Source organism: Cornus florida, unplaced genomic scaffold, assembly GCF_030987335.1.
Source record: "Cornus florida cultivar Cherokee Brave unplaced genomic scaffold, ASM3098733v1 CherokeeBrave_3.0.0_Hap2_Chr04, whole genome shotgun sequence".
Classification (NCBI taxonomy): Eukaryota; Viridiplantae; Streptophyta; class Magnoliopsida; order Cornales; family Cornaceae; genus Cornus; species Cornus florida.
The window spans coordinates 20,946,050-20,962,403 of NW_026775574.1; the positions used below are offsets into that span (position 1 = coordinate 20,946,050).

Here is a 16,354-nt window from a genome sequence, read left to right on the forward strand (position 1 = left end):
ACAGACGCAGAAAAGTCTTATGCATACAGGTCTAACGAATTGGTAACGCTAAATAATAGGCTACAGCCTGAATCAAGAAACAACATCCTAGAAGAGTCAATGCGATACGTAAAACTGACCTTCCTCCAAAATACAGTGCTTCCTCTACGGAAATCCTCCCAAATAACCATTTCCTGATAAAATTCTTAGGTACAAGTTCGACTATCTACAAAATCCGAGTGCCGCCTCCAACCCTCGCGTAATCATTATAAAAGAGTGTATTTGTCTCAGACATATCCTGAAATAAGGGTAAGGTCTTATTATATAACCTTGCTTCCATGCCAGACCATCCGGTGTGAGATCTGTATAACATACTATCCAAAACTCCAAACAATGTCGCACTAACCCCCTTGTGCCAACAATAGTACAAATAATAACTAAAAAGCAAAGCAATGCTTCCAATTACCCATGCCAACCTAGGATATATATCCAAAGCATATTTGCCAAGATCAAATATTATATCACGATCCGGTTTTACCGTCTAGAGATGCGAAGCATAGTTGTTACTCTAACACCTTTAACACTCCGTTGACATAGCAGTGTTTAACTCCTATAAGAGATAACCACATACTACAACTCCGTTATCAGTGCAACATAGAACTGACATAACACGCCAACACAACCCGACTAACCATGATGTCCATAATCGAACTGGCTCGATCCACGACTATTAATCCAGATGGAATTAAAATTCCAACCTGTGATACCCCTCGGATCCGAGATACGGGTTGATCAGGCCTAGGCCCAAACCCGAGGGAATATTAAACAATTAATATTTTAAAACGAACACGGAATACAAAACGAAATAAGAATAAATAATAAAAGCTGGAAGAAACTAAAATGAATTCCTTTAAAGTAAAAACTTAAATCCAAGAATCCAAAACCTTCACTAGTTTAAACAACTCAGGAATCCATCTCTAGTGGACCCCTAATAAATCCAAACTGAAATGAAACCACAACAAGTACATTTAAAGTAAACCATCGAGAGAAGCCCTACGTCGTCGGAAGAGTGAGTGACGGTCTCAGCTCAGCACGATCAAGCCTACGACTAGAATGGTTGAACACTTGAAAAATAGAAGTGGGTCAAGCCCACGAACAAGTTCTAACCTACTACAATCCAAGCAGAGACTTGATACACATGTACATCCTAACCAACTCAACAATAGTTAATAGTCCGTAAATATATATATATATATATATATATATATATATATATATATATATATATATTCACACTAAAGAACTCTCACTGGACTACAGGCCGGTCTCAACCTGAATAGAGGCAACATGCAAAATGCACACGAGGTGGGCATGTGTACCTAATCCTAACAGGGTACACCTCCAACCCTCATAGCCAGCTATGCATCCCAATGCATATACGCTCCCTAACCGTCGAACCTATCGAGATACCATAACAATATAATTAAAATCCATCCAAAATCCATAGTAATACCGCTCAACGTTGCGTTGCCTTGACACTACGAATCAAAAGGATTTAACTTTTAGTTAATCCATTCCTTAGTTCCAAAGTAGGTAGGACTTAGCGTTTCCCCTAGTATGTCACCGTCCCATACCGGTGCATACAATACATCCATCCAGCAGTTGATCATACAAAATATATATGTAAAATACAACTATTCTAGAAAGTCCACAATTGATAATAATACATTAAGTATAAGCATCAATGATTCCATAATAAGCATGCTAAAATTCTATAACTTAACAGGCTTATAACTACTACTTTCCAAGATCCAATAATTGGTAATTTATCACATACATGCAAACATCAATTATCCCCATAAAACATGCTAGAGCAGAGTATATATATAGGAACATACTGATTTAAGTCTACTCTAACAACCTCTCATAATTGACAACACATCTAATGTATGCAACTGTCAATTTATCCACAACAAGCAAAATTAAATATTTGTAACCTTGCATGCTTATAAAGAATTTCTGAACCATAATATCTGTATTCAATTCTCAAGAATTTCCATATGAAGACTTAGCAATTTAACATCTTTTACATCCAGAAACTGTAATCTAGTTTAGTTAAACTTTACCCATTGTTCAAGAATGAACCTCAACTGTTTAATTTGTTTTAGTTTGTTCTGTGAAGTTTTTATAAGCTTTTAGAACATCACTAAACACTCCATTACAGCCTCCAACAGAATCTAAAATTACCAAAATCCAAGTCTCGTAGCCCAAACGGTTGCCCAAAACTCAGAAAAATAGAAAAACTGGAAAGAGCCTGCTCCCTCAAAGAGGGAGCCTGCTCTTTCTTTCTTGGAGCCAGCTCCCCACCATGGGGAGCCACCTCCTTGCCTTCTAGAGCCGGCTCCCTCTAAGAGGGAGCTTGCTCTTTCTTCTGGGGAGCCTTCTCCCCTTTTGGCTCTCCTCTGTTCCTCGTCTCTTCCACCTCTGGCGGTTCTCCGATGGCCTATCCTCCACTCCTAGGGTGTCTAGGTATTTAAACCAAGTTCCAGCATGTTCAAGAGGTAACCTAATTCATTATACAACTACCCACATCAAACTAATCAAGTATTGTATACCAAGAACTGCAACCGATTACTTTAGCGTTCAAATTTACTTACTGCTTCAGACAATTCAAGCTTACAAACAGATTTATTTTAATGTTATTACAAGGTGTTTCAGATTAATCTAACCCCTTATACATCAACAGACAAGAACTAAATCAAGACATATGGAAGAAACAGTATACAACAAATAATTCAAAACGTACAAACACGTTCAGTTTTTTGAAGCATCCAAACATAGATTAAATTTTGATTTTAAACTTGAGTAAATCCTAGAGTTGCATTAGGCATGTAAAGAACACGAGCCTAAAAGATAAAATTAGGATTAGAACTTGCCTTACACCGACGTCTTTTTAAAATCCTCCGGCAAACTCTCTGCTTGCTCTCTCTCTGCCTCCACAGAATAACTTACGTTTTGTTTTATTTTGTTTTAAACCATAACCCGCCATATTATGCATATTTATAGGCATTGACATTAAACCCTAATCCATGCATAACTATAGGTCTAGCTACATTATAGTCGGCCTAACCAATTAATTTAAGTAATTAATATAACACAAAAAATAATAAAATTAAAACTATTTAATTAACCCAATAACACTTAAACCATTAATGCCAATTAAATAATTAAAACACTAACAAGTAATTCCAATTAAATAACTAAAAATAAATATCATTTAAATAAATTAAATCACCACAAAAGAAAACAATTAAGCACCTAATAAAAAAATAATGGCATATAATCAAATAAAATGCACTTAAATAATAAATTAAATACCATTAAATACAAGGAATATCCTTTTTAAAATTAGGGGTATTACATTTTTCCCCCCTAACAAAAGGAATTCCGTCCTCGGAATTCGCTCTTACTTTCTTCCAATATTTCAGGAAACTGTGAGCGAATGACATCATCTCGTTCCCAAGTGGACTCAGACTCATTGTGATGACTCCACTGAACACGCACCCAAAGGCAATAACCTTATTATGAAGGATTTGATCCCGTCTGTCTATAATATAACACAGCGGCTTCAAATAAGTTACATCCGGCTGTAACTCAATCTCCCTAACATCAATATGCTGATACCGATCCTCATCCCACAAAAATTTTTGCAATATAGAAACATGGAAGACGTTGTGTACGCGATCCAAATTATCCGGAAGTACCAACCTATAAGTGACAGCTCCAACTCGATCCGTAATCATGAAGGGACCGACAAACTGCGGTGATAACTTCCCTTTCTTCTCAAAGCACATAACTCCTTTCATAGGAGATACTTTGAGTAGAACCTAATCCCCAACTTGAAACTCCAAAGCACAAGTGCGACGATCCGCATAACTCTTGTGCCGACTCTGAGCAGTGCGCATGTGATCCCTAATAAGAGCAATCTTCTCAGAAGTATCCTTGATGAACTCAGGACCCAAGAATCTACTCTCGCCAACCTCCATCCAACAAACAGGCGATCGACACGGTCGACAGTATAACGCCTCAAATGGTGCCATTCCAATAGTCTTCTGAAAACTATTGTTATAAGCAAACTCCACAAGTGGTAAGTAATCCTCCCAGTAACCCTTGAAATCAAGCACACATGACCGAAGCATATCCTCCATGATCTGATTCACCTACTCAGTCTGTCCATCAGTCTGAGGATGATAAGCAGTGCTAAGATGCAACTCTGTACCCAAAGCCTGCTGAAAACTCTTCCAGAATCCTGACACAAAGCTCGAATCCCTGTTTGATATGATAAACAATGGAATGCCATGCAACTTCACAATCTCTGAAATGTAAAGCCTCGCCAACTGCTTCGAAATGAAGTCAGTGCGAATAGGTAAGAAGTGAGCTGATTTTGTCAGTCTATCCACAATAACCCAAATGGAGTTGTGATCCTTGAAGGAATTTGGCAACCCTTCCATAAAGTCTATAGAAATGCTCTCCCATTTCCACTCCGATATCGGTAGTGGCTGTAGAGCTCCTGGTGCCCTCTTATGATCAATCTTGACCATCTGACAAGTACTACATCGCGAGACAAAAAAAGCAATGTCCCTCTTCATACCTGCCCACCAAAACTGTCGCTTCATATCCTGATACATCTTGTCGCCTCCTAGATGAACAGAAAACTCAGAGTGGTGAGTCTCAGTCATCACATCCTTCCTCAAATCATGAGCAGAAGGTACCACTAACCATCCCTTGTACCTCAAACTTCCATCAGCGCCAACATAGTAGAATGGAACCTCTCTAGAAACTATCTCTGTAACTTTGTCAATACACTGCTGATTCATGAGTTGTGCCTTCAAAACTTTGTGAATGATAGAAGGTGTAACTACCATGCAAGCCATAAAAACATCCAACAATGCATCCACCTTCTTCAACACATTCCACTCAGTAGTGAATAGAGCGGAAAGCTACCAACAGGTCGACGATTGAGTGCATCCGCCACCACATTCGCTTTCCCTGGATGGTACTGTATAGAAAAGTGCTAGTTTTTCACAAACTCCAACCATTTGCGCTGTTTCATATTTAGCTCCCACTGAGTGAACAAGTACTGCAGACTCTTGTGATCACTAAACAATCTGAAGGACTTACCCAACAGATAATGCCTCCAAATACGTAAAGCAAAGACCACAGCTGCCAACTCCATATCATGTGTTGGATAACTAAGCTCGTGAGGCTTAAGCTTCTGAGATTCATACGAAATTGGTCGCTTCTCCTGCATCAAAACATATCCAAGACCCTGCAAAGAAGCATCCGTGTAAACCAGATACTCTATCCCGCTCTGTGGGGTAGACAAAACTGGTGCAGAAGTCAACTTAGTCTTCAGCTCATCAAAAGCTTTCTAACAATGTTCATCCCATACAAATCGTACACCCTTCTTAGTCAAGTGCGTGAGTGGTCCAGCTATCTTAGAGAACCCCTGGATGAACCTCCGATAATATCCCGCCAACCCGAGAAAACTCCGAATCTCGGTAGGTGAAGTAGGCTGTCCCCACTCAACCACTGCTGAAACCTTGGCTGGATCCACCGCTATTCCCTTTTTTTTGACACCACGTAACCCAGAAATGTCACTTCCCGCTGCCAAAATTCACACTTCTCGAACTTGGCATATAACTGGTTTTCACGAAGCGTCTGCAAGACTATCCAAAGATGTCTAGCATATTCATCCTCTGACCTCGAGTAAATCAAAATGTCATCTATGAAGACAATGACAAATTGATCCACGTAAGCCCTGAAGACCGTGTTCATTAAATCCATGAAAACCGCTGGTGCATTAATTAACCCAAACGGCATCACCTGAAACTCATAAGATCCATATCTAGTGAGAAACGTTGTCCTCAGAACATCCTACTCCCGAACCCGAAGTTGATGATATCCAGACCGCAGATCAATCTTAGAGAAATAGGTAGCTCCCTTCAACTGATCAAACAAGTCATCAATCCTGGGCAAAGGATACTTGTTACGAATCGTAACCTTGTTCAACTTCCTATAATCTATACACAGACGAAGTGAACCATCCTTCTTCTTCACAAATAACACTGGTGCTCCCCAAGGTGAAGTAATCCTGCGAATGAAACCCTAGCTGAGAAGCTGCTGAATCTGATCCCTCAGCTCGCGCATCTCCACTGGTGCCATCCTATATGGTGCCCTAGCAATAGGCGTAGTGCCTGGAGCTAAGTCTATCACAAAGTCGATCTCGCGACTAGGTAGCAACCCTAGAATCTCCTGAAATACATCCGGGAAGTCCTGTACAACTGGTATACTATCCAAAGATACAGTAATCCCCCCTCCGTTTCCTACTCTATCCAAAACAAATAGGTGCTAGTGTCCCCGTTAAAACGTGGCATAGCAATGATGTAAACATCCTGACTAGGTATAGTAACCATAATAGACCCATCCAAAACAAATAATTTGAGCATGGCAGTGATGACCAATCCATCCCAAGTATCCCGTCCGAAATATGCATGTCCAGGACAAGAGATTGGCTAGAAATCCGAGTCTACCAATATCTAGTGTCAGAAGCACATCACTCGCATGAAAAATGACAGTATTGCCCAACAATGTAGAAATATCCCGAGGTCTACTGCATATGTGTGTCACCAACCAATCCATGAAAATCCCATGTTTCTAAATACTTCGTAGAGCAAAACACATAAGGCAAAACGAAATGCTCCATAATCATCCCATTTTTTTTTTTTTTAGATTATTGTTCTATCCTGGGAATGCCTCCTTCTAAACCAAATCTACCATATTGATTTACATAAGCTCGTTCATAAACTCCTTGGTAATCATCCTATCTCAACATAATATACCACAAGCAAATATCAGTTTGCCTGAGCAAAACCAATCACTCCACTGTGATAGACATTTATGAGCCCAACATACACATTCTAATACAGCTTAATAAAAGCATATGTGTATAAATCACAAAAATGCCATCACAAAACACAATAAAATAGTTAAAACCGTTAGTTCACTTTATTAAGAACGTCTTTGGATCATAAACCTCCAAAGGATAAGTAATTGTAAAATATCCTTTAATAAAATACCAATATACGGGATCACATCCGTACCACATTATTAAAATCTCCCCTACTATTAGCAATAATTATTGCTCTTAACCTAGTCTTCCTCCTTGTGATCTGGTACCCTCCTGCTTGGACGGCCTGACATCTCCTCATTTAGGGCACTGCCTAGTAGTGTGGCCGTACTCTCCATAAGCATAGCAAGTACCCTTAAAAGTACCGATCGGCCTCTTCTGCTAGTTAGCCTGTGGCTGATCTCATCCTGCAGGTGGTCCCCCATTCTGTCATCGCTGAGCTAACCCAGGACACTGATTGGATGTATGCCCATCTTCTCCGCAGCCAAAACAATGAACTTGAACCGCATCCTGCACCACTGGTTCTGCTTCGAGTGTCCGTTGCATGTGTGACTGATTCTGAAATGCAGTTGCTACACCTGCAGCTATAGCTTGAGCAATGATGTACACTAGCTGAAGAGAAAACTCTGGATTACTGCCCAAACTGCAGGCCTGATGCCGAGACTCCTGAGTATGCTGAACTTCCTCATGCTCTATCAGCAACTGCCCATCTTCCTCCTGAAACCTAGGCACTTGCTGCTCTTCCCCCATTTGCCAATGCCGCAGGCGTTCTTGCTGCCTACGCGCTAGTCTCCTCTGTCGACTGTTCATGTTCTATCCTCATTCAGCGTTAACCATACTGTTAACATAGAAAGACAGACATCAGTACGATTGTAAACAGACTGTAAAGGAATTCAATGAATCCTAATCTTAAAGCTCTAAACAAGAGAGAATGCTACGCGGAAGTCTTACTACGAAACATCCTAGAGACATTTGAACCTGAAGTTCTCTGATACCAACTATGGTACCCTTCAGATCCGAGACACGGGTTGATCAGGCCCAGGACCCAAACCCGAGGGAATATCAAACGATTAATATTTTAAAACGAACACGGAATATAAAACGAAATAAGAATAAATAATAAAGCTGGAAGAAACTAAAATGAATTCCTTTAAAGTAAAAACTCAAATCCAAGAATCCAAAACCTTCAATAGTTTAAACAACTCGGGAATCCATCTCTAGTAGACTCCTAATAAATCCAAACTAAAATGAAACCACACAACAAGTACATTTAAAGTAAACCATCGAGAGAAGCCCTACGTCGTCGGAAGAGTGAGTGACGATCTTTGCTCAGCACGATCAAGCCTACGACTGGAACGGTTGAACACCTTCAATAGTTTAAACAACTCGGGAATCCATCTCTAGTGGACCCCTAATAAATCCAAACTGAAATGAAACCACAACAAGTACATTTAAAGTAAACCATCGAGAGAAGCCCTACGTCGTCGGAAGAATGAGTGACGATCTTTGCTCAGCACGATCAAGCCTACGACTGGAACGGTTGAACACCTGAAAAATAGAAGTGGGTCAGGCCCACGAATAAGTTCTAACCTACTACAATCCAAGCAGAGACTCGATATGCATGTACATCCTAACCAACTCAACAATAGCTAATAGTCCGTATATATATATATATATATATATATATATATATATATATATATATTCACACTAAAGAACTCTCACTGGACTACAGGCCGGTCTCAACCTGAATAGAGGTAACATGCAAAACGCACACGAAGTGGGCATGTGTACCTAATCCTAACAGGGTACACCTCCAACCATCATAGCCAGCTATGCATCCCAATGCATATACGCTCCCTAACCATCGATCTTGAGACTTAGGCTTATATCGAGATACCATAACAATATAATTAAAATCCATCCAAAATCCATAGTAATACTGCTCAACGTTGCGTTGCCTTGACACTACGAATCAAAAGGATTTAACTTTTAGTTAATCCATTCCTTAGTTCCAGAGTAGGTAGGAATTAGCGTTTCCCCTAGTATGTCACCGTCCCATACCGGTGCATACAATACATCCATCCAGCAGTTGATCATACAAAATATATATGTAAAATACAACTATTCCAGAAAGTCCACAATTGATAATAATACATTAAGTATAAACATCAATGATTCCATAATAAGCATGCTAATATTCTATAACTTAACAAGCTTATAACTACTACTTTCCAAGATCCAATAATTGGTAATTTATCACATACATGCAAACATCAATTATCCCCACAAAACATGCTAGAGCAGAGTATATATATAGGAACACACTGATTTAAGTCTACTCTAACAACCTCTCATAATTGACAACACATCTAATGTATGCAACTGTCAATTTATCCACAACAAGCAAAATTAAATATTTGTAACCTTGCATGCTTATAAAGAATTTCTGAACCATAATATCTGTATTCAATTCTCAAGAATTGCCATATGAAGACTTAGTAATTTAACATCTTTTACATCCGGAAACTGTAATCTAGTTTAGTTAAACTTTACCCATTGTTCAAGAATGAACCTCAACTGTTTAATTTGTTTTAGTTTGTTCTGTGAAGTTTTTATAAGCTTTTAGAACATCACTAAACACTCCATTACAGCCTCCAACAGAATCTGAAATTACCAAAATCCAAGTCTCGTAGCCCAAACGGTTGCCCAAAACTCAGAAAAATGGAAAAACTGGAAAGAGCCTGCTCCCTCAAAGAGGGAGCCTGCTCTTTCTTTCTTAGAGCCGGCTCCCCACCATGGGGAGCCGCCTTCTTGCCTTCTAGAGCCGGCTCCCTCTAAGAGGGAGCCTGCTCTTTCTTCTGGGGAGCCTTCTCCCCTTTTGGCTCTCCTCTGTTCCTCGTCTCTTCCACCTCTGGCGGTTCTCCGATGGCCTATCCTCCACTCCTAGGGTGTCTAGGTATTTAAACCAAGTTCCAGCATGTTCAAGAGGCAACCTAATTCATTATACAACTACCCACATCAAACTAATCAAGTATTGTATACCAAGAACTGCAACCGATTACTTTAGCGTTCAAATTTACTTACTGCTTCAGACAATTCAAGCTTACAAACAGATTAATTTTAATGTTATTACAAGGTGTTTCAGATTAATCTAACCCCTTATACATCAACAGACAAGAACTAAATCAAGACATATGAAAGAAACAGTATACAACAAATAATTCAAAACGTACAAACACGTTCAGTTTTTTGAAGCATCCAAACATATATTAAATTTTGATTTTAAACTTGATTAAATCCTAGAGTTGCATTAGGCATGTAAAGAACACGAGCCTAAGAGATAAAATTAGGATTAGAACTTGCCTTACACCGACGTCTTTTTAAAATCCTCCGGCGAACTCTCTGCTTGCTCTCTCTCTGCCTCCACAGAATAACTTACGTTTTGTTTTATTTTGTTTTAAACCCTAACCCGCCGTATTATGCATATTTATAGGCATTGACATTAAACCCCAATCCATGCATAACTATAGGTCTAGCTACAATTATAGTTGGCTCAACCAATTAATTTAAGTAATTAATATAACACAAAAAATAATAAAAATTGACTTGGCCTGGCCATATAGGATACGGAGTATAAATTGGCAGTTTGAAAGATCTATTGGTCTGTTCGTACACAATATCCCAAGCCGATAACTTGATGCCACTTGCTAGCAGCTTTGGACGGAGAAGCACATTTATATGATTATATCCACGTTTTAGTCACAAATAATAAACAATCAAACAGAAATAAGATAAAGTAAAGTTGTTAAGCAAACAAATCAATGATCAATCTATAGTGTTCATTATTATTATTATTATTATTTTGGTAAGTAACTTCCACTCATTCTTGATTGCACAAACCTCACATTTCTCTCTTAAATTTCTAGACCTAAAGCTTCGTGCATTATAAATAAATAAATAAATTGAGTCCTCTAATGCCCCACATATTATTTTTCATAATATAATATTTTAGCAGCTACAATGGTGGGCATAATCGAGTTGTCAAAGGACACTATCATGTGATAATCCGTCTTATGGTACCCGTTTGTTTTATCTTGTCTAATATAATAATTGTCGATATATAATATCTATATGAAATTTTAAATAATATATTCATGGTATACTCAAATTATCCTTATAGAAGAAATTCAAATTCACTCAATTTGATTTTATGAAAATTAACCTTACTCAAATTACCCTTCTAGAAGAAATTTAAATTTACTCAATTTGATTTTATGAAATTTAACCTTTAGGAGGCAATTATAACAAAAACTCTAACCTCACTCACATTGCCACTTTTTAAAGTTTAATTTTGGAGTCACTTCTAAAAAAATGTTTTAGGTATTTGTCAAATACATATAGCGAATAAATATTCGATGATAAATTTTCAATGTTCTGCTCAACTCTATACCAAATAAATTAATAATGTACTGTTTAAAGTGTAATTTTGGAGTCACTTTTAAAAATTTGTTTTAGGTATTTGTCATATATATATAGAGAATAAATATTGGATTGATAAATTTTGAATGTTCTGCTCAACTCTATACAGAATAAATTAATAAATAAAATTAGAATTGGTTTGAATTACTAAGTGTTCTAGAAAACTTGACACTATAGTAGAAAAAATAAATAAATAAAAATAAAAATAAAATTGGTTGTGTTTACAAACAAGTGGTTGAACCATCGTTATACCTTTGCATAGCTTTTCAACTCTGTTTACCTCTTTTATTTTTTTTTAACCAGTCAAAACAAGCTCAAAAGCAAGCAAGAAAGCAAGAACAATAAATGTAGACACGATACACCAACTATTACCAAGATTCATCCAATTCTAGTTATTTTAACATAAATGTTGAACATCAATGCTTTCCCACATCCTCTTTTACCATTCCAATCCATAGAAGTCCAAGTCAACCCAGGGTTTGAATTATTGCCCAATTGGGTGGGTCTCAAGAGTCTCCATCTTGCTATGGACTTTTGCTCTCTGATTTGATAGTGTAGATCCATGGAGCTGAAATTGCCAACTGATAGAGAGTTGCCTTTCAAAAGGGTTGTGGAAGTTTCAACAGCTTCTGGAAATCTGTCGCTCTTAGCTACAGAATTGGCCTTCAAAACAATATATTATTGTTTGCATGTCTTCTCTCTCTCCTGGAGGCTGTAAATAGAGAAGTGGGTTGTCTTTGTTTTTGGTGGTGTAATCTGTTTTGAGGAAATGGATGGTGTTTTCATCACTCTCCTCTTGTTCTCTCTCTCACTGTTGCTTCCTCATCCTTCTTCTTCACTCCCATTATGTACAGACTTGAGTGAGTTTCTCTGTGTTTGTGATATTTTAGTTATCTTATGCTGTTAATTTTGCTGAATTTGTGCGTGTTAGTGTGTGTATGTGATATTTTAGTAGTCTTATGCTGCTAATTTTTTCTGAATTATGTGTGTGTTTGTGTGATATTTTAGTTGTATTGTGCTGCTGATTTTGCTGAATTCTGTTTCAATTTAAATAGGAGCACCTCTGATCCCAAAGACGCCTCTGACCTTCTGTCCATACAATGGGAGAGTCTGCTGTGACTCAGCCCAAGATTTGCAGTTGCAGAAGCAATTTGAAGCGATGAATATCTCGGATTCTGGTTGTGGTTCTGTTGTGAAATCAATCCTCTGCGCGGTTAGTTTGTGTTTGCATTTATGTCTCAATGAAATTTAACATTTACTGTAATGTTGCTTGATTTGTCTGGAAACCTATAGGTCACTTGTACAATCTAACCCACTATTGCACCAATTGTAGATTGATATATATATATATATATATATATATATATATATATATATTATGCAATCATAAGATGAATGAAGACTGACATAATCCAATCATAGAAAGATTTGACTCTAGTATGGGTTGCACAAAGCTGAAACTAATTGTGAACTTGTATCAGCTTTCCTAAACTATGCATTACAATTAGAACAATACTAGTAAATTAACAAAGTAATCATTTCAATTGCATGGTATGTTGCTATGAAACTAACATCTGACTTCCTTTATCATGACAATAATGTTGTTCAAGTTTATCAATTTATTGTATTGGGAGAATATGAATAATAAGGACATAGCTGCTTGATAACTCGGGATTAGGGTGTGTTATTTCTGTTCTTTTTGAAGCCCCTCCCAAAGTTCGTCATAGCTATGAAGCTTTTCCTAATTATGATTTGAACTATTGATCCTCAAACTTAATTTATTTCAAATTTGTTATGTGTAAAGTGATCTGCTAAAACTCTGCATCATGTTATTTTTGGATTTTCATCACTTGCAGATGTGCGATCAGTTCTCAGCGCAACTATTTGATGTTGAATCAGGGCCTCGACCAGTTCCGGTTCTTTGCAATTCTTCTGTTTTAGCAAACTCATCCCTGTCAAAAACTAGTGACTTTTGTTCATCTGTCTGGGAGAAATGCCAGAATGTAGCTATAATAAATTCTCCGTTTGCCCCTTCTTTACAAGGTAGAGGTGGAGTGCCTCAAAATTCCACTTCTTCCAAGCTAACCGATCTCTGGCAATCAAAAAGTGATTTTTGTCATGCATTTGGTGGTGCCTCTGATGATGGTTCATTTTGTTTCGATGGTGAACCAGTTTTGCTTAACAATACTGGAACTCCACTTCCCCCGAAGGGCCTATGCCTTGAGAAAATTGGCAGTGGGTCATTATACCTTAACATGGTTCCACACCCAGATGGGACTAACCGTGCCTTCTTTTCTGATCAACCCGGTAAAGTATGGTTAGCAACTATTCCGGAACAAGACTCAGGAGAATCGCTAGGACTTGATGAATCTACTCCATTTGTAGATCTAACAGATGAAGTTCACTATGATACCAGCTTTGGGATGATGGGAATGGCTTTTCATCCCAATTTTTCTCAAAATGGCCGATTTTTTGCTTCATTCAATTGTGATAAGGTTAAAAATCCAAAATGCACTGGAAGGTGCTCGTGTAACTCGGATGTGAATTGTGATCCTTCAAAACTTGAACCCTCTAGTGGAGTTCAGCCATGCCAATATCATAGTGTAATTGCAGAATTTACTGCTAATGGGACCGCATCTGAGCCTTCAATGGTAACATTATATTAACCTTTTCAAATTGGTATGTTGATGAATTTCAATTTTCAAGATTTTGGCTGACTTGAATTTCGATCTATTTATAGGCAAAAAGTGCCAAACCATTAGAAGTCAGAAGGATATTTACAATTGGCCTTCCATCTACATCTAGTCACGGAGGCCAAATTCATTTTGGACCTGCAGATGGGTATTTATACATCATGAATGGGGATGGTGGACTCAAAGACGATGCCTATAATTTTGCTCAAAACAAGAAATCATTGCTTGGGAAAATTATGAGGGTCGATGTAGATAACACACTAAGTGAGTATTATGGCACAGAATAGTTCGTTTTCCGTACGTGGCTTTTTATTTTATTTACTAACTTTCTACTGCATTTTGCATATTTGTTTCTATATGGAGGTTATTTTCAGTGCATTTCCTATATGCCTGGTGAATCTTTGCCTGGCTTCTTTTCTTCTCCAATTGTTGGGCAGCATTTGGAGTAATCAATGTGATATATACTTGAAGAAAAGAAAATGATAAGAGGTTATATATTTCAGAATAAATTTTCTTATTTGTAGTTATTTAGATGAAGAAACATAAGATTTTGGGCTCACGCCTTTAGAACTGTGCCTCTTGCATTTGGAAATTCTCACTCAATCTATATAAGAACACAGCTTGGATGGTATTACAAGTGAATCTACTTTAGTTGGAGTTGAGAATATGCATGCAAAGAGTGATTGTGAATCTCGTGATGCTCTTGGTGAATCATTATTGTAATTTACCTTTAATATTTCATAAATTTACTTCAAAATAAATTATGGTTTGTTATTCCCTTGTATTGATGGACAAACCAAAGGGCCTTACTCATTTCTTCATATCTCCCTTGTATTTTCACTGTTGCTGTGCATTTTTCAGGTGCAGCAGAAATTGGTGACCTTGGGCTATGGGGAAACTATTCTATCCCTAAAGATAATCCTTATTTTGAAGATAAGGAATTGCAGCCTGAAATATGGGCCTTAGGACTGAGAAATCCTTGGCGTTGCAGCTTTGATTCCGAGAGGCCTTCCTACTTCATGTGTGCTGACACTGGCCAGGTTCAGAAAATTTATTTTCGTTATTATTAACATAATTTCATTTATTTTTCTGTCTCTTGATATGATAAAGTTAATTTGTAGTTTTGACCAATTATTCCCAAATTATTGATGATTCATGACAATTCCTGAGCTCAATATGCCTGTATGCTCTTAAATGCTTTGTAACGTTGTCGTAGTGCCTTGCATTGATTAGTGTAAACTGCTTGGTTTACAGATATGACCAAAACTTCAATGCTATTGTATGTCTTATGCTCACAATCATTGTAAATGCTATAGAATCGATATGAAGAAGTAGACATTATCACCAAGGGTGGGAACTACGGATGGCGTATTTATGAAGGCCCCCTCCTCTTTGACCCTAAGCAAGCTCCTGGAGGAAACACATCTGCAGATTCCATAAACCCAATCTTCCCCGTGATGGGATATAACCACTCGGATATAAACAAGAATGAAGGATCTGCAGCAATATCAGGCGGCTACTTCTACCGCTCCATGACTGATCCGTGCATGTATGGAAGGTGAGAGAACAAACACCCTCCCTAGTTTGTATGTGGTTAGCTTGTATAAACTCATCAACCATCTTTAACTGATAGTAGTTTTGTTCAGTTACTTGTATGGAGATCTGTATGCCAATGCTATATGGGCAGCAGCAGAAACCCCGAAAAACAGTGGGAATTTTACTACTTCAACAATACCTTTCGGTTGTGCTCGTGATTCTCCTATACAGTGCACCTTCAAACCCAGTAGTACTCTTCCTGCTTTGGGCTACATATACTCTTTTGGACAAGATAACAGGAAAGATGTTTACATTTTAACAAGCAGTGGTGTGTATAGAGTCGTTCGTCCAAGTCGCTGCAATTATACTTGCTCGAAAGAAAACGTGACAGCCGTTGCGAATCCGGCTCCTCCTCCGGCTTCTTCATTCAGTCAGCTGACCAAGCCACAAAAGGAGTTGATGCTCTTCCTTTCTTCACTATTGCTTCTGGTAGGCTTTATATTGTAGCTGCATCAGCGGATAAGATGTCATGATATTAGTGAACACCTTTATCTCTCTTCCTTTTAATTTGAGGTATTTTAGACCCACACTTAGTGGATGTCTTAAAGTTATGTATATGAACAAAACCTTTATTTTATGGAAAGTAGGAAGTGGCTACTCAGCTGTTTTTCATACTTTCTTTAATATGGACAAA

At 37.9% G+C, this 16,354-nt stretch overlaps 1 protein-coding gene across 1 annotated transcript; it reads left to right on the forward strand.

Annotated features, from left to right (window-relative positions):
* Nucleotides 1-11,783: 11,783 nt before the first annotated feature.
* LOC132302947 (HIPL1 protein-like) lies at nt 11,784-16,332 on the forward strand. Its single transcript, XM_059799959.1, has 7 exons — nt 11,784-12,291; nt 12,487-12,644; nt 13,288-14,082; nt 14,172-14,388; nt 14,986-15,164; nt 15,441-15,682; nt 15,771-16,332. The coding sequence occupies exons 1-7, from the start codon at nt 12,201-12,203 to the stop codon at nt 16,165-16,167; spliced, it is 2,079 nt and encodes a 692-aa protein (XP_059655942.1). The 5' UTR covers nt 11,784-12,200; the 3' UTR covers nt 16,168-16,332.
* The last annotated feature ends 22 nt before the right edge of the window (nt 16,333-16,354 follow it).